Below are 23,695 nucleotides of genomic sequence, written 5' to 3' on the forward strand. Positions count from 1 at the left end.
AAAAAAAAAAAGAGCTCTGGTTAGCATAATCACTAGCAATACTCCAAAGTAATGTGTCCCTGTTTTGAAAGATGCATGCACTTGCTAGAAGAGAATGTGAGTTTTCCGGTTCGGGTCCTTTCTGGCCATTGGAGGACAGCTTACTCAGAAATTCCTGGAGGAGCCTGCAGGAAATCTTGCAGGGCAGGGAAACTAAATAAAGGAAGTTGAGTTTCAGAGTCAGGGCGGGCTTGGCCATCACCTGCTCTCTGTAACTCTGAGACCTTGCAAGTTTGTTACTTTATCTCTTTGAGCCCATTTCCTTATTTGGAATAGAGAGAGTGATGATCTACTGGACAGAGGGTAGTGGGAGTTACATGAGTGAGTTCTAACAGGGCTTAGCATCTGCCACATACTAGGTACTAATAGATAATAGTGTCCTTTGGGCTTCAAAGCATTCTGGTGTTATCGACCAAAGATTGTTCTTGGGAAGGCTGAGGCAATGGTACTTGTCAGAATATTTTTCTCAAAATCTAGTGGATTTGGGAGCTCTTTTGACACACTTCTCTGGAACTTACAGATCTATGTAAAATTACCATGTATTGTATCCCTTATATTACCTTTCTTCCACTGGGCTTTATTATGAAAATCCATTTTAAAAAAGGCATTTTAGCCTTGTAAATAGTGGCTATGCAAGACTCTGGCAGGGAGGCCCAGCCTTTGGCCTATGGACCACACAAACTCTAAGATAGTCTAGTGGTTCAAAATTGTAAACTTACTTAAACCATTGTGAAATTTTCTTGTGAGATTCTCTCATTCCTCCCTCTCCCTCCCTCTCTCTCATCTGTTGAGCTTCATCTATGAAAGTTCATTTCACATTCTGAAGTCTGTGAGAAAAATGCCATGCCTCCCCTGCTGTTAATTAGCTGTTGGGACTTTGGGGACAAGTTAGGGCTTTCATCTGTGAAGTTGCACCTTGTCAGGCCTTGTAGTTGGAAGGAAATTAGGTAGCTTGTCCCTAGCAGAGCTCCAATCCATGCGAAACAGTCAAACATACAAATTTCATGCTTTCTGATTTCATTTAGAAATTCTAATATCAAGCGAAATCCAAGGTTACATGTTCTAGAAGACTTCTTAGATAATGTCACAGATCACAGGAACAGTGTGCTCTTGGGAATCTGATAGGGCAGAGTCAATGTCAAGCGTTAGGATCGGCTACCTTCGGGGCATTAGACAAAGCCCTTGGATGCACTGAGATTGTTTTTTCCCACATAGGAAGTGTTTTCTGACAGAGGAGTCGGTGAGACTCTACACATGCTCACTTCTGACTCTCTCTGTAACAAGCCTTTAAGAAGTTCCTGTCTGCACCCACTCCTCACCTCAGCACCACGAGGCCTGCTGGATGATGGTAACTTTCTACTCTTTGCAAGAATTTACTTTCCTTAGGAAACAAAAAGCCATTATTGAGGAGGAAGCAAATTGTGTGGTAAGGGTCTAAGAGTGAGGGATGTGGCTCAGTTTGGAGTAGCTACCTAGCAGGCACAAAGCCTGCAGTTCACGCTTTGTCACAGCATGGGACTGAACACGGCACATCTGTAATCCCTACATCTGCTGTGTGAAGGAAGAAAGGATCCGGAATTCAAGATCACTTTCATCTACATGGTGAATTTATGGCTAGCCTGGGCTACAAGAGACCTCCCCCCCCTCAAAAAAAAAAAAACCCAAACCAAAACATAACAACAACAACAACAAAAACCCTTCCAAAATAATTGGTGTAACTGAAGCATTGTGGTGTGTGTGTGTGTGTGTGTGTGTGTGTGTGTGTGTGTGTGTGTGTGGTGTGTATGGCCTCCTGATGACATTGCTAAGAGGACCAAGTTTATTTTAAAGTGACAGTTCTGGTATTGGGTGAGGGGAGGCGGCATAATCATCTACTCTAATCTCTCATAAAAGTCAAATCCAGCAATATATAAATCAACTCCAAACATCTGATCCTGATATGTCTTCTGTTTCAGGGCATCTTCAGCAGAAGGTTTCTCTTTAATAAACCTGGTACTTCACTTGCCCAGGACAGTAAGAAGTGGTTTGTGACTTCAGTGTTTTTCCTATGACGCCAAATGAGGTCTCCATGAATGTAGCTCACAAACACAGAAGCAACTGGAGTCCCTCCCTTCATAGCTGCTGATGGAAACATTTAAAGCTGAATTGTCAGTTAATTCCCTGCATATTAAATTTACTAAAGAGTAAAACATTGCATTCCATTAGTGGCAGAATATCCTTGCAATTAAAGCAATTATACTAACAGAGTAGTATAAAGTGGGCAGGATTTAATAAAAGTTACCCATTTTTCCTTAGACTTGATGACTGCCTTCAATGTTCATAACCTTGGCTTGCTCCTTGAATAAAATCCTTTAAAAACAAATGACTTCTCATTTTTTAAAAAAATTCAATTTATTATCATTAAAAACTTTCCATAATCCCAAATAAAATTCTGAGTGATGTCAAGGTGAATGTGAGTCATTTGGAGAGTCTGCAGTGCAGTCAAACCTCTTTGGGTAAGCAATAAGCCCCATTCAATCTGTTAACCTCACAAGTCTCCCCCATTCCCACCAGTCCATGGTCAAGAGCAGGGGGAGCCCAGGACGCTTCCCAAGCCCTTGTGTAGCCTCTGTGTAGAAACCTGGTAAGACACCTACCTTGCACGTGGTCAGCACCTTGGACTGGGTGCCTAGTGGTCCAAATAGAGGCGAGGAGTAACACCAGGCTAGTGTGCTGGAGCATTGTGCAGATCCCTCCGGGGCACTGTGGCTGGCCACCAGCAGTTAAGGGAGACAGATGTTCAATCACCAAGCTGGATGGAGAGTTCTGGAAATAGGCTGAGGATTTCCCTGCTTTCAAGCTTCTGATTTGTCAAAATCACTGGAGGAAATGAGTGATATCCCTTGAACGCCCAGGCTGTACTTTGTGGATGGCTTTCTGGAACATTTAGCTAATGCTGCTGACTCAGAGACCACACGAGTGAGGAAAGCAGATAGCACTGTGTCAGCTACTGAAGATTTCCCCAGTTCCCATATTCCCCTGTGGGCTCCGTTCCCACACTCTCCAGGGTGATGCTTTGTGGAGCCCATTCATTCATGTACGCCCGTGACTGGCTCTGCCTCAAAGAGATTGAAGATGGATTGTGTTTCTTTTCCTCTCTACAAGCAGCGCCCACCACTTCTCAGATGCATTGCCTTCTAATGTGTAAAGAAATAATAGTGAGGCTTAGGGTAGTGACTGCTCATAAAAACATCACTCCTTCCTTTGGAACTTCTTGCATACACGGGATAGATCAACATTGCTAGGAGATTCATTTTTCAGAGACACGAGACTCATAAAGTCTTATCTGGGGGCAGAAACAGTGACTTCACAGTTAAGAGCATGAACTGAGGACCTGAGTTTGGATCCCAGAACCCGCACTGGGCAGCTCATAACCACCTGGAATTCCAACCCCAGGGGAATTATACCATCTTCTAATTTCTGCAGACACCCACACTCATTGCACATACCCACTCACAAGTATGCATACATATTAATAAATCATTTTTAAAATTCACAATTATAAAACATAAGTAACAAACCATTTACTTTTTTAAAATTAGACACGTTGCACCTTACAAAAGGAGTTTTGATTTGTGTAACAGTGATCACCACAGGGATTATTGTGTCACAGCTCCCACAGCTACTTTTCACTGGATGCTGGTGGAATTCATCTAAGACTCCAACATCCTTATCTGACACATATGAGAGACAGCCACACTGTGTTAAAACAGAATGCACTCTGAATCTTCAAGCAGGATTTTCAGTGGTTCTTCTTCAATAATTACAGTTGGAGCCCTGGAGTAATGCCTGGAGCAAAGAGTTGTGTGTTTTCTTCAAAAGTAAGTGTCCATTATGGGAGTGGTAATAGGTGTGTGTGTGTGTGTGTGTGTGTGTGTGTGTGTGTCCATATGTGGCTATGTGCACATGAGTGCAAATACCCAGGAGGGCAAAAGAGGGTGTCAGACAGACCCTAAAAAGTTGGAGTTACACATAGTTATGAGCTGCCCAACTTGGGCGCTGGGAACTGAACTCAGGTCCTCTGCAAGAACAGAACTTAGTTTTAAATACTGAGCCATCTGCCCAGTGTTGCCTATTTAATTCAACACTTGAATCACATGGATAACTGGCTCTACGTAGTCGCGCTGGTACAGATTTAGGTACATGTGCAGACAATGCCAATAATGGAACGTTATTCTTCACCAACACTGAGAGCTTCTAGGCAAGCAAGGAGACAGCCCCTGACTGTCGTCAGTGTAGATGTGTCTGCACACAAGCCCTGGGGACTGCACAAGGACATGTGACTCTAGCACTGTAGTTCCAGAACAAGAGGTAGGAATCATGTCCTTTAAAAATCGTCCTTGATGCTTAGCATCATGATAGAAAGAAGAAATCGTCACAACAAGAAGGGAGAGAAGATGGCAGAAAGGGGAAAATTAGCTGTAGAAGGCAAAGCATGTGAGAAATAACTTAGGAGAAATGAGTCCTCACTGGTTTTTATAAACAAAAGGACAGACGGGCTTCTTAGATAAAAGGGGTCTGAATGATTGTACCAGGGCTAAGCAGTGAGTTTCCAAAGTAAGGAAGCAAGTTGTTCATGGCCGTGTGAGAGAAGAGTTTAGCCACTGTTAGAATATGACTGGGAATAAATATTGTTTTCAAGATAAGATCTTACGATGTAGCCAAAGCTGGCCTAGACCTTTTTACTAAAAACATGACAATTTTATACACGTAGATAATATGTTTGATAATATTCACCCCCATTTCCTTCTTTTCTTAGCTCCTTCCTGCTCCTCAACTCCTTCCTCACAGCATGTCTCCCCCATATGCTCACGTCTTTTCCTATAGCCCACTGAGTTTAATTAAGGTTGTTCACATGCACATGGAAGGGAGCTGTTTGCTGTAGCCTGGGCCACTTTGTAGTGGCTAACTTCTGAAGGAAAATGATGAGTTCTCCTCTGGCAGCCATTAACTGCCAATAGCCCACGTGACCACAGCTGCGGTGCTTCATCATGCCCAAAGGACAAGGTCTCAGAGCTCTTTTCCTAACTGCAGTTCTTCTGCTCTTTCTGCCTCCTCTCCTGCCTATACGCCTTGAGTCTCCGGTGTGGGGGAAGGGTGAGGAATGGTATAAACACTCTGATTGGGGCTGAGCACGCAGAAGCAGCCTAGGCTCAGAATTCTGAGCAGCGAAGCCACCACCTTCTTTAAAAGGAGCTTCTCTGTTCAAGGCGGGTGACTGGAATTCACTGCCTCTCCAAGTATTACATATGCATACTGTATCACTATATTACACACATATATGTGAATGTATCCCACATCAGCTTCTGTGCCTCTCTGTGTGGTAGGCATTGCTGCAAAGATCCATTCTAGTTTCCTTTTCTGTTTCGGTGATAAAACTCTGAGAAAAAGCAACTCGGTGAAGAAATGGTTTATTTCATCTTACATTTTCAGGTCTTAATCTATCACTGTGGGAAATCAGGGCAGGAACTCAAGGGAAGGCCTGAAGCAGAGGCCATAAACTGAGCAGAGGATGATGCCCATATTTGAGTTTAAACTCTATCACTAAGAATCCACGTGTCCTGGAGCATATTTTAAGAGCACTTAAATTCTCCGGGCCTCAATTTTCATTGCCTGGCAAACGATGGAGTTACTGAAACTTAAAAATAACAGTAGCTCTAAGGACCTGGATAAGGCTTATTTCTAAGAAATATACAGGTGGACAGATGTATTACTCACTGTGGTCTGACTGCTGTAACTAACAACCCCACAACTCAATGGCTTGCTTGAAAAGTCTATGTGGTGTTCCGACGGCTGACAGGAGGTGATGGTGGGAATAGTGGGTGGGAATTCTGAGGACTTCACAGAACCATTTACTCAGAGAGAGAGAGGCTGCTTCCACCTGTCGTCTAGTATCTCTAGAGTTCTCTTCCTGGATCTTCACAGTGACCAGCAACCAGAATGCCAATAATGGTGTTGAAGAACGCTTTCAAGGCCAAGCCTGGAATGTGTCACTCCTGTTTATAGTTGAGTAATCAGAACTTAGTCACATGTTCCCATCTAACTTGATTAAGGAGTTTTAATCCAGTTATGTACTCCAAGAGGAAAACAGAGAAATGAGTTGGTGAACATAGGATGGTCTGTGCTTGAGTGTTCCTACTTGGTCAGCCAATATTCAGCTCATTATTTCTCCCTCTTGCAGAACACAATACATTTCTCAAGGGAGGTCACTCAAGGTCCTAGGCTGCACAGAGTCCATGATCTATGATAAGCCACAATCAAGGCAACTTAGAAAAGAAAACATCTAATGGGAGCTTATAGTTTCAGATGGTGAGTCCATGACCATCATGGCAGGGAGCGTGGTGCTGGTGTCATAGCTGAGAGCCTGCATCCTGATCCATAGGCATGAGGCAGAGACAGCTAACTGGAATGCCATGGACCTTTTGAAACCTCAAAGCTTGCCCCTATTGATATACCTTCTTCAATGAGGCTACACCTTCAAATCCTTCCCAAACAGTTCCACCTATGGAGGCCACTTTCAACCAGACCACTAAGTGTAGCTGTGGCAATCTGTAGTCTGGTGACCTATGGATTTAAAAGGTTGTATAGCACTCCCCATAGGTACTGGTGAGACAGGATCTAGATGATCTCAATGGAAATTCCCACTCATCAAGGGGAAGGATGGAGGTCACAGCAATCGCCAGGCTTAAGTGGTCCAGTAATGCCAGAGAAATGGTATAATGAAGATCATTGCTGTGGATGGGATGCAGTTTGCATGTTATTCAAGGGTCCAATATGGTTAAATGCTGGGTCTCCGGGGTGGTATCACATTAGAAAGAGAGGTCTAAGTGGGGAGTTTTTCTTGTGCAGTTCTTTTGAGAGTTCTCATGAGAGGGTTGTTACATAAGGAGCAAGCCTAACCTGGTCACCCCCTTCCTCTCTGCTGTTAGCTTTGACACATGACTGCTAGCTCCAACTCCCACTCCTGTCACTACCATTTGCCCTTCACTAGGAGTTCCTTGTCAGAACTAAACTGACAATGTCACCATGACCTTGAATCTTCAGCACTGTGAACCAAAAGAATCTCTTCTTAAACCAAATGTGGTCATGCACTCCTGTAATCCCATCACTCACAGGGGAGAGGCAGGAATCCCATCACTCACAGGGTAGCGACAGGAGGATCATGAGTTCAAGGTCAATGTGGACTACAAAGTGAGAATGTGTCTCCAAATAAAACAAATAAACAAATAAACAAGGTCTAGGGGACTGTTGAGGTGATTCAGTATATAAAAGTGCTTCTCACTGAGCCTTAAAACTGAGTTCAGTCCCCAGGGCCTAGAGGGCATAAGGAAAGAACTGGCTCTTAAAAGAAAAGAACTGGATGCTCTACCTTAAGGCTAACAGTCCCATAAAAATGCAACACATCAGCAAGAGTTGTATCTCATAGTCAGACGCTCTAGGAGCTAGAGAATGGCCATTGTCAAATTGATCCGATCTAGAATCATCTAGGCCCTGGACTCTAAGAGATGAGCCTCTGGCATCATCTAGATAACCCTTTAGTGGGTTATCTAGATTAGGTTCATTGAGGTGAGAAGACCCGCCCACTGTGGATTGTGCCACTGCTTAGGATGGGATGCTGGACTGTAGGAAAAGCAGAAAGTGGGCTGAGGACATTCATCCCTCTGCTTCCTGACTACAGCTGCAGTGTGGCCAGCTGCCTCTAGCTCCTGCTGCCAGGATTCCCCACCGCAAGCTGTACCATTGAACCGTGAGTCAAAATAAACCCTCCCCCACTGGGTCGGTTTTGCCAGGGTTGTCTTATTTAATAGGTCGGCTGTTTCTATTTTAGCAACAGGAAAAGTATCAGACATCTCTGGAGACACATTTTAGAAATGCTACATATTCTAGATTAGATCCTGGTTGTGTTTTCTGGGAGAAATTCAAGTCTACAGTTCTTTGTGGATCTAATTCAGCATTGGAGAAAGATTAGGGGTCGGCTCCACATAACAAAGAGGCTTCTGACTTCTGCCAATGGTTTGGAAATGTGCATTTATTTTCAAACTCAGCTATGTGACACTCTAAAGTTCAACACTGCCACACCTACCTGTGTGAGGTTCAACAGCATTAGGAACTGACAATCGATGACATGTATGTCCATTGTCTTCCCTTGCCATACCCTCTTCCAGGCTGCACAAAGAAACAGCCCATATGACTTCATGGCTAGAAGTGATGTCAGTGATGATGCAAACACATCTTTGGCAATGGAAGGCTGGCAACCAGACTCTCAGGCCCATGCAGAAATGCCAGCTTTCAGGGGCATCTTGAGTGGAAACTTTTATTCCATTTCACAGTTCTGTCTGGAAACATACGACTGGCTTCCATGTCACTGGCCATGTGTGGCAGCAGCTGTGACTGCTCCAAGTTGTCCCATGCTTTCCTGAAAGGGTAGACCAACAGTGTGCTTTCAGCCACGCCATCCCAAATATGGCTATGCTCTCTGGAGAGGTCCTTTTCCTCAGCTGTCCTTACAGCTGGAGCAGCGTGGTTGCTGGTCTGTGCCTGAGGACGCCTGCAGGCTTTGGAGGCCAGCGGTGATGCTGAAACAGTTCGCTCATGTTCTCCTCAACTCTCTCACCCAGAATAGGGGTGGGAAATTTGTGGCCAAGTGGACAATGGACTCACTCAGGCTGGATCTTCTTTTGCTGTGGGGGTGGGCTGAGACTGGGCACCTCCCCCTGCAAAGTCCTGCCCAACAGCTGCTCTCTCTTCATTCCCTGTAAACCCTGGCTTTGTCTCGAAGGTGCTTATGTAGTTAAATCTCCTCGAGCTGTATCTAAGGCCCTGGAAGCCTCAAGGTAAGCCCTACTCCTGTCCGTGAAATCCCTCTGCCTGGCTCTGAACCTCATTACCTTTAATGGCACATCCTTGGGCTTCTCTCTCTCTTTCTAGCCACTGTAAAGACGTTTCTTCAAAGACAATATTTTAAAGTGAGGCCTAGTTGGGGGTGGGGGTGGTGCATGTCTCTCTGAAGGGACTGATGGCATGGATTCAGGTTCTTGGACTTGAAAATGGTGTTGCTATAGTCTGATTTCATTCTTGCTCTCTCCGAGAAAGATAAAAGTAAGATGAGACCATGAATCAGTCAGGACAGCTTTCTCATGGGAACAGAAATTGTCATGAAGGTGACAGTACTGGGCCACCTTGAAATGCCACATGTTCTGGGCTGCTCTCCACCTTGAACGTTTACTTGTTCTTTTAACCAACATTAAATAACTCTCTCCCACAGGTTTGCCATGCTAGGTACCTAGACAAGAAATGGTAAGACAGAGTTCTGGAGGGAAAACATCCAGGGAGATAGATATATAAATAAATTAGACAGTAGATACAGTTCAATGACTAAAAGTTAACAAGTGCCAGAAGCACTAAGCGGGGTCCCCCCCCCCCAGACTGGGTATGCAAGCGTGTGGAAGGAGGTCACAGAGGCATGTACCAAAGGGGTGGTGCTTACAGCTGGTCCTTGAGAGTGGCGAGAAAGAGAACTAAGGCAGCAAAGACGCTTCTGAGGTAAAGGACAATGAGAGACGAAATGCAATCTGGGAACCATGGCTGGTTTGGAGCAGCTGAAGGGTCAGCTGGCTGGGTGGGGAAGAATCAGACCGGAAGCCACCCAGCTGGAGAAGGCGCCCACAGGTGAAGGGGCAGGGTGCAGTCCCTGGAGCCAGACCACGACAGTTTGAATGACTTACTAGCTATATATGCTAGACAAGTTGAATCATTGTATGTGTGTATGTGTGCATATGCACTGTGTGCACTCCTGTGTGTGTATGTGTGCACATGCACTGCGTGCACTTGTGTGTGTGTGTGTGTGTGTGTGTGTACACTCTTGTATCATTTATGCTTCTGTTTCCTTATTTGAACATGGAGTAAGTGATATCTATTTCAGAGTTTTCTTTTCTTGAGGACTAATGAATTACTGCCTATGTAACACAGATGGTTTTTGGCTCACAATACGTTCTACATGAGTGATAGCAACGAAAACAACGAACCAGAAAAGCAACCACAAGAGAAGCCCCATCTCTGACTGAAGAGAGCTGAATGAAGGAAACCACTGAGCAGTGTAGAGAGCCACCATGCTGGAGGAGAATGCACTGCCTTCAGGTTAATGCTGAACAGGTCCGTGGAAGGACACATTGGATTTGGAAATATCATGAACACTGTAGTCCCGAGGTGCATGGCAGAGTGAGAGTCAGAAGTGAAAGGCACACCTTTTCTTACCCAAGAGGTGGGTTAACTGTGTAGGATCACTTTCAAACAGAGCAAGCAACCAGGGAACAGACTGTGCCAAACAGCAGCTCCAACCTGGCATATGAAGTGGAACGAAGACATGATTTCTCAGAGGTTCAAACATCTTCGGAGTGTGTGGAGGGCTCCCTGTGCTGGTACCTGGTGACTACAGCTCCATACCTAGTGAAAACCAACTGGTTGGCATGACATGGGTGCCACTGAGCGGAGCACACTTCCAGAGACTGGGTGTCTTTGTGCACAAACGTGTGTATAGTCTATATGTATACAGATTCATTATATATTAATTCACATCTTCCTGTTTACTTTCTAGCATGGGGCTACTTCTAGCCTGTGTAATTTTATGAGAAAGTTTTCCCACTCTCTGGAAATAAATGGTAATTCTGAAAGGGAGAGAGAAGGCGAAAGAATGGTTGTGATACATGAAGTGGGAAGTGGGACAATATGTTGTGACTCCAAGACTGAGTCTTATGGTCAGTGCTGGCCGCTAAGTACAATTCTTACTGACCATGAAACACAGGGAAGAAAAAATGGAAAGCAGGTTTCTCGTTTTCCCCTTAATGAAGGGGTTTCAGTTTTCCTGATCCACCTGAGCCAGGGGGAGGCTCTTCCCTTGTGCTAGAGTCCTTAATGAAGGTCGCTTCTTAGTCAACCAGACACTTTCCCAGAGCATGATTTGATCTTTTGTTGATCCCTTCAAAGCATCAGGTTGTTGTGAGTAGCTTCCATGAGTGACAGGAGAGAGCCTCCTTATTCCCCAATGGGATGGGTGGCCACATGTGCCTGGTTTGGGCCTGACACATTGTACTTAGGGGCAGAGTGTTGGGATGAATGCACTAGAGCAGGGCATGGCTAAGGAGTCCGATGTCCTACTGCTCTGCTGGCAGCTCTTGCTGGAGTCCCGAGCTCCACCAGGAGTCCCGCTGGGCTGCAGAGCAAGTGGATCTCCCAGGGGGCCCGTCGGCTTGCTCTGTGCAGGAGTTATAGGAACTGTAGAGCCCGAGAACAACACTCAAGACCAGCATCACTGCGGCCATCATCCAGATCACTTGCCAGTGTTGACACAATTTAGGATACATGACTTGTAGGAAGTGGACCAGTTCTTCAAGTTTGCTGTCAATAAAATATAGATAGAGAGATTAATATACTGGGCACGTATCTAATGCCCAGACCCATAGTTCCCTGTCTGGGGATACCTTTTATGCTGTCAAAAGCAGTGGTTCTTAAATTCAACTACACAGAGCAACACAAGACAGATATTATTCAAAATATCTTTTGAATGAGAATCCCACAGTTAACATCTAAGAATCCCTAGGTGATGTTGGTGCCACTGGTCCATACTGTGGGAGGCTCATGCAGATGTTTGTCAATCTCTTTATCGCCACCCTTTTCTTCCCCTACTCTCCAAACCCTGTTCTCTCCATTGGTCTGTCTCTCCCTTGCATCTCTCTCCTCAATTACCACATTCCCCTTGCTTATTTTCCAACTTTCTCCCAGCACACCCTCTCTCTTTTCAGCTAAGTTTAAAGGCATTGCTCAGAGTGCCATCCTAGAGCTTTCTGAGGATATCCTGCACACTTTAAACAAGCTGTACTTTTCTCCAGTGTCTAAGTCCAGTCCTATGATTTGCAAATCAAGATTATTGAGGGTTACCAACCCAAAGAGGTGAGGAGAGTGACTGAGGGCTTCCTGTAGACTCCGAGTCACAACACGGACACTGAAGTGCTCAGGCCAGCTGCCTGGCAAGCCTGCAAGCTCTATTTTTGTGGTTCACAACAGGGTGCTGGTGCGGTGAGAAGCCCACTCTAAATCCATGCTTAAAGATTTATTTTTTAATTGTGTGTTGGGAGGGGGAGTATGCACACTGGCGTGCAGGTGCCTGTGGCGCCAGAGGCATCAATCAGATCCCCTGGAACTGGATTTACAGGAGGTTGTAAATTCAGATCCTCTACAAGAGTAGGATGTGCTCTTAACTGCCAAGTCCCTAAGTCTTTCCAGACCCCAAACCCATCCTCAGTCTGCAAAAGAGCAGGTCAAGATCTGGATGTGTGATCCTTAACTGACCACCCAGTTTTTAGCCCATAAGAGAAACTGGAAATAAAATTAGGCCAGAAATAGAAATCCTTTGGGTCAGTTTTTGATGGCTAAAGCTTCTGTTTTCTGAGCATTACTGGAAAAGTAAAGGCACCTGCTTAACTTCCATCACAACTCCATAGAACAAGTCTGAGTCAGTGGTAAGAAACAAACAAACAAACAAACAAACCAGTTCTATGTTACAATTGTGAGTCTCATTTGTATTACATAATAATGCCACAGACTGAATTAAGATGTTGGGTGACTTCACCCAAAGTTCCTCCAGTGATAAACATTTATAACAGATTACTTTATTACATATAAGAGAGAAGAAACTTAAACACAGAGACTTATAGTTTAATGTCGAAGTCTTTAAATAAGGGGCTAGCAGCTAGGCTTACTTAGTTCAGTGGTTTTTATTTATTTCTGTATTTTTAAAATTTATTTAATTTGTATGAATTACATACAAATGTGTAGATTTGTATGTATGAATATATGACTTGTGTGTATGAATGCTTTGCCTGCACATATGCATGGGCACTATATGCATACCTGGTTCCCATGAGAGTCAGAAGAAGGCATCAGATATCTGGACACGGAGTTAGGACAGTCATGAGCCATGATGTGTGTGCTGGGAACTAAATTTGGGTTCTCTGCAAGAGCAACGAGTACTCTAAACCACTAGGCCAACTCTTCATCCCCGATGTTTCTTAAAATGTACAAAATAGAACATAAAAACTGTATGTGTGTGTGTGTGTGTGTGTGTGTGAGAGAGAGAGAGAGAGAGAGAGAGAGAGAGAGAGAGAGAGAATACACCTATGGATACACATGAAGGTCAGAAGAGGACATAGGATGTTTCCCTCTATCCTCCCCTATCCCTTTGAGGAAGGGCCTCTGCTTGAACCTGGAGTTCCTGTTTGCTTAGGTAGGCTAGAACTCAGCAAGCTGAGTGATCCTCTTGTCTCTGCCACTGTCGGAGTTGGAGTTACAAGGCATGCACAGGATGCCTGACTTGCTATGTGAGTGCTGGGGTCCAAACTCCAGTCCTCATGATTGTGTAACAAGTGTTCTTAATAACTGAAACATTTTTCAACCCACATGGAACTTCTGGTACCTTCTGCTTGCTAGTGATGGACCAACATCTTACAGAGGTCTCATGCTCAAGTGAAGACTCCTGCAGGCAACTCTGGTGCTAAGGGATTCCACAATGGACTGAGCATCATCTGGCATTAAGCATGGCAGCTCTTGGGACCAGTCTGGCTTGGGTGAGAGAGGGGTTTTAGGACAGTGGGTGTGCAGTTTATATGATAGACATGAAGCTGGGCTGAGTCTGAAAAAGTGAAGCTGTTCCAGTGTTGAAGGCTAAGGCCTGTTGGAAGGCCTTGCTCTGGTCTTGTATCAGCCATCTCCTCTAAAGCTAAAAAACTCTAACCAGGCATGAAGGATGGGAGTCTTAATGAGGTCCAGGTGCTGCAAATGGCCATGATCCAGAGATGCTCACAAGCTGGGCAGAAACGGACCCAGGCAAAGCCTTGCTTCCCTGGGCTTTTGAGAGACAGGAGGAGGCTGCTGCTATATGCCTGTGATTGAGTTAGGTAGATTGGGCCTGTGCTCTGTAAGCCTGACTGTTTATAGTCATGTGCCCACTCTGCTTAGTTCTCTTTTGTCCTGTGTGTGGACGTGCTGGAAATTCTAGCCTGTCTTAGATGAATCAAGGTGCCAACAAAAGGGCTGTGTCCAGGCTTGGGCTTGACAAAGGCAGCCTGGTGGTCTGCAAAATAAATGCAGATGACCCCCAAGAGGGAGGAGGAGCCAGATGCAGTTGTGTGGAGTTAGGGTTATGCTTCCACAGTTCAAGTTGAGGCTCTTCCACCAGAGAAGGTGGTGTAACTGTCATAGGCATGTTCACCATGAGGAAGCATTTTCCCTGGCACTCTGAAAAAGCTCTTCCCTTGGCAATGGGGCTGACCCAGGCAGACTGAGTCCCCTCTGGCTGGTTGCATCTTCCACCACTGGGCTCTGTCAATGGCATCTACAGGCTTTGAAATACAATTATGGTCTTTCTAGTCCTTACTTACTACCTTATTCATTACATGTAAGCAGGTTCTGGGGCTTGCCAGCAGGAGGTTCAGATCACAGACACTGTGTCTGAGGTCAGTGGCAGATGATCATACAGTTAATGGTTTTGTCTGCAGAAGTTCTGGACCAAATCAAGGGCATCTAAAAGATTTCAGTGAACTTTCCAAGATTACTACAACTGTATTTGAGAAAAACAAAACAAAGAAAAACCAAGGTCTTCATGTACTAATAGAGACAGTTGGGCAGAATATATGAAATTAGGGCTTTTCTAGAAATCTAGGGTGTTGATATTATCCTTAGAGCAGTGTATGCCTCTTCTTAGGGACAGTTTCTTCTGTCCTTAAACACATTCCTGTGTGGGATAGTCCTGGCCTAGTAGGATTATGACTTCATTTCATGGAATGCCCTGCAACTAGACAAGGCTATTTCTGCTGTTCTTGGTCTGGGGATGTATTTCAGTGGAAGAGCACTTGCCTACTGTGTGTGAGGTCCTGGGTTCAGTCACTGATGGCAGTTTTGTCTTGTTTAGTTTTTAATATACTGTTCTGTACGGTACAGTGAGACTTTCACCTATAGAGGAGCAAGAACACAGACCTTCTCTCTGTGTGCTCCATCTCCATTTCCATTGGCTAAAAGGAGATAACCTGAAACAGAAAGTATTTCATCCCCAACCTAAATTGAAGACATCATGCAAATGACCAAGTGTTTGGTCAACATAGCAGAGTCCTGGTAGACGCTGAACTTTGCTGATCTAAATTTGTTCCCTGCTTCGCTGTTCCCTCTGCTTCCCTCCACTGTTCTTGTTTTTGACTAAACCCTTCTCTAGGAATTCAGGCCAGCTCCTTTGATCTAGACTCTTAAGTGATGCAGCCTGTGGAATGGGCTGACCCAGAGCTTGGCTGGGAGTCCACTAAGTGTCCCTCTCCCTTTCTAAGTTCCTAGAGACTATAGATGGCTCTCTGCCTTGTCCATGACTTCCTCTGACCCCTCAGCTCTGCCACTGATAACTTGATTTTCTCTACTTTCTGTAGTTATTGCCTTCTTGAGTTCAGCTAGCCAAGATTTTGAGTTCTGTTGGCCAAGAATTTGGGTCCCAGACCTACTGCCATTGAGGACTGGAGTTTGTATCCTTTTGTGCAGTTAAATGACTTGCAACCCACTTGGGATCCAAGCGTAGGTTTCCAACCTGCTTCCCTGGTCCTTCTCGTCCTCCTGGGTTTCTTCTACCTCTTCTGGTTCCTCAGGACTCTCTGTCTTCTGTTCTTCCTCCTCCTCCTCCTTCAGGTCTTGAAGTTCTTCGGTCTTCTTTACCCCTTCCTGGTATCTGGAGGGCAAAAAGCGAATAATTGAGTATGGAGGGGAGGGTCAGACACAGGACATTCTTGCCTGAGGCCCTGGGGGAGGGGACTCAAGAACCCCAGTCACTGCGCACTTCCTGTGGCTCCATACAACAGGAAAAAGCTGGGAAGCACCGCTGAACCGCAACACGACTCATGTCAGTGCCATTTCCCCTCATTCCTTAGCCATCCTTCCTGTTTATGTGACAGTGTGACAAACTGACTGGGAAAAAATGTGGGACAGGGTCTACTGCTGGTTGTTATCCTATAAAACATTCCCCAGAGATAATATCGCATTTCCCCTGTGGAACCTAGGAGCTTCAACTTCAGGGGGGCCCTCACCTCAGGATACTGGGGTATTTCTCAGACATGCCAGGGCTTGACACAGGGAGGTACCCTGAAAATATTGACAGAACCAATGGAGGGATTTTGCTCTCCTGTTTTTGGAGAGAACTTTTCTTAAAGGTCCCTAGTGATTCTGGGGGTCACATATTTCCATGAATACAATACACTTACTTGTCAGGCGGCCAGGTGTCTAACTTCATTGGTTGAATGGCAACAATTCCACCCACAACTGCGTGACTACACACAGATACCATGGGGCTCTGTGCTAGGCCCATGCTAGGTTAAAAGTGAGTTTTCTATCTTAAGTCCTGGGCCTTTGACCCTGCTCAGTGCTCTCTCCCAGTGCCTGATAGCTGGCCCTGCTTGATAATGCAGCTCATTTACAGATAGGCAAGGGTGGAAGTGGTGGGACAAGAACAGGAAGTGGGACACCCCCCCCCCCAATTTATACAGAAGACCAGGGAAGTTCTAGGAAACCCAGTTGAAGTTGCCCCTGGACACTGTTGCCAATAACATGACAGATCTACACATGTGTCAGGAAGCCTCAGGCAGCACCAAGAACCTAGCCCAGGCCCTTGATGTTTAGACATTTCTAGGCAGCAGCATCAGGCCTGAAAGAGAGGACTCTAGTCAAGTCTAGCCATTGTCTAAGCACATCCTGTGTCCTGCCTCCCTGGGTAGGCTCTCTTCACTGAAGGAGAGGCTTTGGGCCCATTGACTGCTTCCCGAAAGCTCCTCAGAAGCAAACCAGGGTGTGGGAAGCTCTCTGTGCCAGGTGCCCTCAGGTGGCGAGGTCTGACTCACTGACTCACCCTTTGTTGTAGGCGTCTTCCTCTGCCCTGGCCTTGGTCTCCTGGCTCGTCTCCTCCAGACAGCTTGGGAGTGGCACGGGGGCACACACTTCGCAGTCAGCCTCTGCATTTGTCTTTCCACTGTGAGGGGAGGGAAGTGCAGGGCGTCATTGCGGAGAGAGACTGCACATCTGCAGACAGAACCATATCTTTGGTCTGGTTCCCGATTCAAAGAGGAAATTCAGGCTCTTACATTGGCTTTTGGGTTTTAAAACATCTACCTTGAGATGAGATTCCATAAAGACACCATCCATGAATCTTCTCCAGACCACTGAGGAGACAGACCCTAACTCAGCATCTTTAGCCTGATGTCCCCAAATCCAACTTTATGCTTATTTGAGGAAGTGCTGTGAGCGGACAGGCAAGTGTCACAGGCAACAGAGCACTGCCACAAGGATACAGACAGAGACATCACAGGCTGTCCTGTATCTGGTGACTTTCACATATTCTTTCAACTATGCATTGGATATGAGAATGTTACAGGTACAAGGTGATATGGATTGCAGGAAGGAGGGGAGAAACCTCCTTTTTTCTAATGTAGAGTTTTGCAAAAGGAAAAGGTAGTGATACTAATTATGAATTATATTATTTATGAAAGAAACTATTCAGTGACAGAAAATGACAAGGAGAGGATGGTCACAAAGAGTGGATGGTCACAAAAGACCTCTCTGAGGTGCTGAAATTGAAGCCTCAGCCTCAGAGATGAGGTATGTATGCAGAGGTCATCTGAGGCAGGAGATGGAAAATAAATAGACTTTGAGATGCAAGGGATGCTAGGAGTTGCCGAGAACAGTCAATATGGCAGGAGTTAAGTTTGGAACAGAATAAATTGCCATGCATATGAGATGTCCAAGTACAGATGTTGGGTGGACAGTTGGAGATGCCCAAGTGAGGCAGAGATGAGTTCTTAGCTAGAGAGAGTTGCTTGATGTTGTAGGAACATAAAGAACAGATTAAGGAAAAATGCTTAAGGAAACAGCATCAGGAGAGAGGAGCAGGATGAAAGGACAGGAGTAGCAGGTAGAAAGGTAGGCGCAAGCCAGAAGAGGCGGGAGGCTTGGGGGTCAGGGAGAGAGGGCTCAGAATGTTTCCCTGTGTCTTCTGAAACTCTGTCTCTGGTGGGTGTGGTATGCAGGGCTCACAAGGAGCCTTGACGCAATGGATGGATAGGCTTAATGAAGAAAGGGAAGTAAGAAAGACACAGCCACAGTTGGAGTAGGGAGGAGAGCAGGGAGTGACTGGCTGGGCTGATGGGCCAAATAAGCAGCTTTAGGGTGCAAGCAAATTCAAGCACAGGGAGAAAAGGCCCACTGCCTTTAACCAAAGCAATCGAGACCTTAGAAAAGTAAGAGAAACCAATCGGAACAAAGAGTAGAAGTGAAGGACAGCGGGGTGGAGACCTGACAAAACATGATCTGCCCCCAACCTGGTGACAAAGCTGAAATGTTTGTAAGAGCAATGCCAGGTCTTCTTCAGAGGTGAGAGGGCCAGGATCTGAGAGGGCCAAGAAACAGCAGGAAGTACAAGCGTCCTGTAGAGTAGTAGGAAAACAGGCACACAAGCCAATCCCCTCAGGGCAGTTGGGCATGCTTGGAACCTGCCTAATGACTGAATGGGACCTAAATTTCAAAGGAAGCAGCCCAAGAGGCACACCTTCCCTATAGATGCACTCTGCAGCCATCTTGGTACCCCTAGTCCCACTAGGAGTGACAGTGTCATGGAGGAGCCTCTGTGAGCTGAGCCTTCCAGCAGGGAGCTAAAGGGTCACCACTGCCTTTCCTTAGGCAGGGTGCAAGCTTCCAGCGTGCCTCCTACTCTTGGCCTCAGCTTCCTATCTCTTAGCTTTCCTTAAGACCTTGAAAATATTTGTTTCATTAGGCTGGAAACCAAAACCCATCATGAACAAGGAAGATAATGCTCTAAAAATACCACTATGCATGACATTTCTCCTCCTGCAAATTGTGCTCTCCGCTCTTTTTCCTGAGACCTTTGTCTGATGTGCGGCTTCCTATCTGTCTCCTGACTGGAGCAAGTGAAGAAAAACACAGAGTCAAGGGCAGGGGCGGTGGCTATCTCTGAAGTGTATTTATATGGTAGAAATGAAATGCAGCCTTCACACTTTTGGCTTCTTTTCTTTATAGCTGCCCACATTACAGTCCTTAAAGCTAGACCCGATATGAAGAGAATTTGCCGGAGACAGACTGTAGCTTTCCCCTTGGCCATCAGACTATTGAAACAATATTCCCCAAGAAAGTGAAATCTCCTCAGGAATCTCATGCCAGCAGGAGAAAAGATGAGAAGCCTAGGCCATCCAGAGACGAAATTTATCTCCCGGAAAAAGACATGTAACTTGCCAGGTCACCCAGTGGAGCTGAGATTAGTGGACCAATGACGGGAGGAAGTACACCTTGACCAGAACTGTTGAGTAATACAGACCTTTGGCCCTCTACTTTAAACCCAACCCTTCTGTCAGGACTCTGAACATATATTGGATCACTGGATCTCTTTGTTTTAATTCCCAACATAACCATATTGAATAAGTCCTTTTTCTGCTTTCTACTATTAATTCGGCCCTTTTAATTGGCTGATTGAGGGTAGGTGGTTGAACCTGACTTGTTAGAGCTTCCAGGACATGGACTATGACTTAACTCTAGTAACAATTAGTGTGTGGGAAGGCTCAGATTTAGCCCTGCTGCAGGTTGACGCTAACCCATGCTTCTTCAACTGTTCTAGTCACTGTCCTTCGGAGGAGATCCTTCCTGGCAGATAAGAAGCAACTCCACACTTGCTGACACTCACATTACTGATGTCGGTTGGGGCTGTTCACGTTGGCCCACTAACTTCCTGTCAAGGTGAGCTTTCTTCCTTGGGCCTTTGTCTCCTCTGGGGCTTTGCCTGCTGTGTAAGTCCCAGGGCATCTGCTGAATGAAGCTATTCCCACCAAATTCCCATAACCAGCAAAGCTCCTTCCTCCACAGACTGCTTCAAGTATAAGAGTCTGGGAGAGCCTTGGTTTCACACTAAGCAGGAAGCTGGGATTGGAGGCGGGACAAATACAGTGATATGCAAACGTTGTCGTTATTTTCTGATTTTTAGACCAAGCTTGTAGTCCCCTAAGTATCTTCTCTGACTACCTGGAAGTTTCTTCTTGTGCATCTTTAAGACTCGGGTCAAATCCTCCTTCACTGTGGGACCTTTGTTGATGTTCTACTGTCTCCCAGGCCAACTGACTAAAGTGGATCTGTCACCCTACTTCCAGAACAAAGGGAGAATGTTTTCACACCTGTCCGTCCCCTCCTTGGGGCTTTGATCAATGGAGTGGCCTATGTTTGAAAGGTGCCTGGTGCGGACTATAGTTCTTTTGCTCCTCCAACCCCTCAATGATGTGCCTGGTCCTTAAATATGAAGTTAGTAAGAAGCGAGATCCTATCTGTAAGTGAGGATTTCCATAGGATCTAGAACTTAGCTTGGGCTAAGAGAATCCATACTGAGCTCTGTAAATGAGAGCCGAGCACAATCTATGCCCTCCCCAGAGATCACTGGGTGGACTTTAGCGTGCATCCTCACCCTGGGATGCTGTGCCTTCTTTCTGGGGTGTTCGTGAAACTGTGGCTGTTTTTATCACTGTGCTCCGCACTCTCAGTCACCTTGAGGTCTGTTTGTTCAGAGTAAATTGTGAGCCAAGCTATATAAGGTCAGGGAGTGTATCCCTGGGCATCATTTTCCTAATTGATAAGATAGAGATGTTTATAATGTATCCACCTCATGAGGTCTGTGATGGTTTGTGTATACTCAGTCCAGGAAGTGGCACTATTAGAGGGTGGCCACCAAGTGGCCTTGTTGGAGTAGGTGTGTCACTGTGGGTGTGGGCTTTGTCCTAGCTTCCTAAAAGCCAGTATTCTGATAGGAGCCTTCAGATGAAGATGTAAAACTCTCAGCTCCTCCTGCACCATGCCTGCCTACATGTGGCCATGCTCCCACCTTGATGATAATGGATTGAACCTCTGAACCTCTAAGCTAGTCCCAATTAAATGTCCTTTATAAGACTTGCCTTGGTCATGGTATCTGTTCACAAAAGTAAAACCCTAACTAAGACAAGATCCTTGGCAGGGTTAACAAGAAATGGATAGAAATTAGGATAAAAGGTGCCTGGCAGACAGAGTTATAGCTAATAGCATGACTTGTCATCACCATCACCATTACCATCATCTTTTTTTGAATTCACTGCTACCTTGAAATGCTGCACATCTCCTATTCACCTATTTGATGATATATCCTTCAGGCTTAACTTTAAAAGCAGATTCCTATGGAGAAATATTTTCTGAGCCATGACCCTTCTTACACTCACACAGGGTTAGGAGCACATTTTCTCATGTGTTGGTCCCTTAGCAACCGTACTTCCTTATGACAACACTCATCACAACGTGGAATAATAAGCTGCTTCCTGTCCGACTTTCCCACTAGACTGGTACTCCTTGAGAACATTCCACGAGGCTGACCCGAGGGCACTTGTCAAAAGAATGAAAGAATAAAAGATCACAGACGGTTTCTTCTATGTGCCTCTTTAAGGGTAACTAAAAACCTCTCTCTAGCCATATGTTTAAATGTGTATATCTCTAGACATTTGATGAGTTGAAGAGTGGTTTGTTATGAGATGGCCTACAAGAGCAAGACTCAATGCTCTAAGCTCACTTGAAATAGTATTGCCAGCTGCTCTGTACCGTGGACTGGCCACAGGCTACTCGATTGTCCAATCATGTGCCTAGCCAGTTCTCTCCCTTATATGGAATACTTAGAAAATGGGGACTCATTTAACATGAAGCTCAATGCAACTGTGAATGTCTGATAAATTATAACACATTATTTCTCTTCAACATTACTAGGCAAACTGGAATAAGCGGCATCTGCATATAAGAAAAAAACATGAATTCATATTCACTTGCAAATTGTTTCATAATTGGCCACTTGGGGATCTACGATGCTTCCAGTTCTATGCATTTGGAGGAAAGAAGCAAGGTACTACCTCTTATAAATCCGTAGGGAGGAGCTGCTATATTTGGAGTCTCTGGAGTCTCCCTTCCATTAGACCTCCCTGCCCTCTTTGCAGTTACCTTTATGTCGATATATTTCCAGTAGTGGGGTACAGTGTGTACAGTGGTGATTTTGAGTTAGCCTAAGAGGGAGCTACAAACTCCCTCCTGGAAACCTCCAGTTTGTCTCTGAGTTTCACTTGGGCCTTTTAGCTTCTGACTCCAAACCTGTGAATGGCAGCACCATCCCTCATCCTCGCTCAGTTACTCTGCAGGTTTCTCCTACCAAGGACATCTCGAGTGCTTAACAATCCCCAGTGCCTTGGACATCAGCGCTCAGCTGTCCTGAACATTACAGTTCTGAATATTAGTTCTGAATGAGAGTCTATCGAGGAGGGCAGGGACCTAGATCTTCTGCTTTGGCTGGGTCTGTAGGCACAGAGCTGGGAGGGAGCCCTTGATGGAAGTGCTCTGAAGTGGACTTGTGAGCCCCAAGTAAAGGCTGACAGAATTTCAGAGAGCATAAATGATCATTTCTCCATAGGTTCAGAGGCCATGCATTAGACATCATGGCTCTATGTGGTAAGATGTGTAACTTTAGATACTTTTGTTTAGGTGACTCATTTGTCATCTCTTGACAGTTTTCCAGGAGTGGTCAAGAAGCGAGAGGAAAGAAGAGGATATACTGCATGATACAAAGAATATGCTGGTAGGTGACAAAAGGTGTAAATACTGGACAAATGTTGACAGCAACCAGAGGGTTCCCAACCAGTGGGAACTTGGCAGTCACACATCTTGAGAGTGAGGAACGCAGGCTGAGTCTTGAGGCAGAGACTTTGGGAACTTCTCTGAATTGACAGACACCAGCATTCACGTTCTCAGGCAGCCAGACAACACAAAGCCTTCTACCAGCAACAGAAAATGAGAGCGCTTTAAGGTAAAGAAGAAGAAATGAGGTCTATACTCCACTAACTGAGGAAAGACACAATGAGAGCTCTGAGAGGTGGAAGCTGTAATCCAGATGTTTCCCAAGAAGCAAATGAAAAAGATCAAAATGTAAGCTATAAGCCGCCCCCCCCATCACAGAGGACAGCCTTCATGCTCTGGCTTAGCAGGAGATGACCTGCAAATTACATGGAGGCTTGGGGAAATCAGGCCAGGGAAGCTAATGTGTCTTCCCTCCCACTACTTGATAGAAAGAAGACTTTTTAAAAAGAGATTTAATTTTCTCAAAATTATTGTGCTTTGGGGATCCTCACCCCCTCTATAATAGTTTAAACTCAGAAAATGATTCTATTCCCAAATGGAAGAAATGTATTAATCTTCCTCTACCTATGGTCTTGTCTAGGATTCCAGGAACTAGCTGCCATTTGCTGCAAGCCTGATAATGACATCACCATGAAGTGGCCAGAGTCAAGGGACCCACAGAGAAATAGAACCCTGCCACACTGGAGAAGCCCACCCTGGGCTTGTTATCTAAGCCCTGTTGAGGTGTGTGTGTGTGTGTGTGTGTGTGTGTGTGTGTGTGTGTGTGTGTGTGTGTTTATGTGTGTGTATGTGTGTGTATCCCCAAGGAACCCCAACTACTGAGGAGGCTTTCTACCTCTTAAGGGCTCTTAGG

At 45.4% G+C, this 23,695-nt stretch overlaps 2 protein-coding genes across 6 annotated transcripts in view; both read right to left on the reverse strand.

The window, feature by feature from the left end:
- Lyve1 (lymphatic vessel endothelial hyaluronan receptor 1) overlaps positions 1–2,952 on the reverse strand; it is a 12,922-nt gene extending 9,970 nt beyond the window's left edge. The window contains exon 1 of the mRNA XM_021210122.2: positions 2,676–2,952. Coding sequence (XP_021065781.1) covers positions 2,676–2,760 — 85 coding nt within the window. The 5' untranslated portion in view covers positions 2,761–2,952. The remainder of the gene's footprint in view (positions 1–2,675) is intronic.
- A 6,957-nt stretch (positions 2,953–9,909) lies between these two features.
- The window catches only part of Mrvi1 (murine retrovirus integration site 1 homolog), a 108,385-nt gene continuing 94,599 nt past the window's right edge, over positions 9,910–23,695 (reverse strand). For all 5 annotated transcript variants that reach the window (XM_021208212.2, XM_029544987.1, XM_029544978.1 and 2 more), the window contains 3 exons: positions 17,006–17,125; positions 15,698–15,835; positions 9,910–11,472 (listed from right to left, as the gene is read on the reverse strand). In XM_021208212.2, coding sequence (XP_021063871.1) covers positions 11,229–11,472; positions 15,698–15,835; positions 17,006–17,125 — 502 coding nt within the window. In that variant the 3' untranslated portion in view covers positions 9,910–11,228. The remainder of the gene's footprint in view (positions 11,473–15,697; positions 15,836–17,005; positions 17,126–23,695) is intronic.

This window comes from Mus pahari, chromosome 1 (genome assembly GCF_900095145.1).
Source record: "Mus pahari chromosome 1, PAHARI_EIJ_v1.1, whole genome shotgun sequence".
Taxonomy (NCBI): Eukaryota; Metazoa; Chordata; class Mammalia; order Rodentia; family Muridae; genus Mus; species Mus pahari.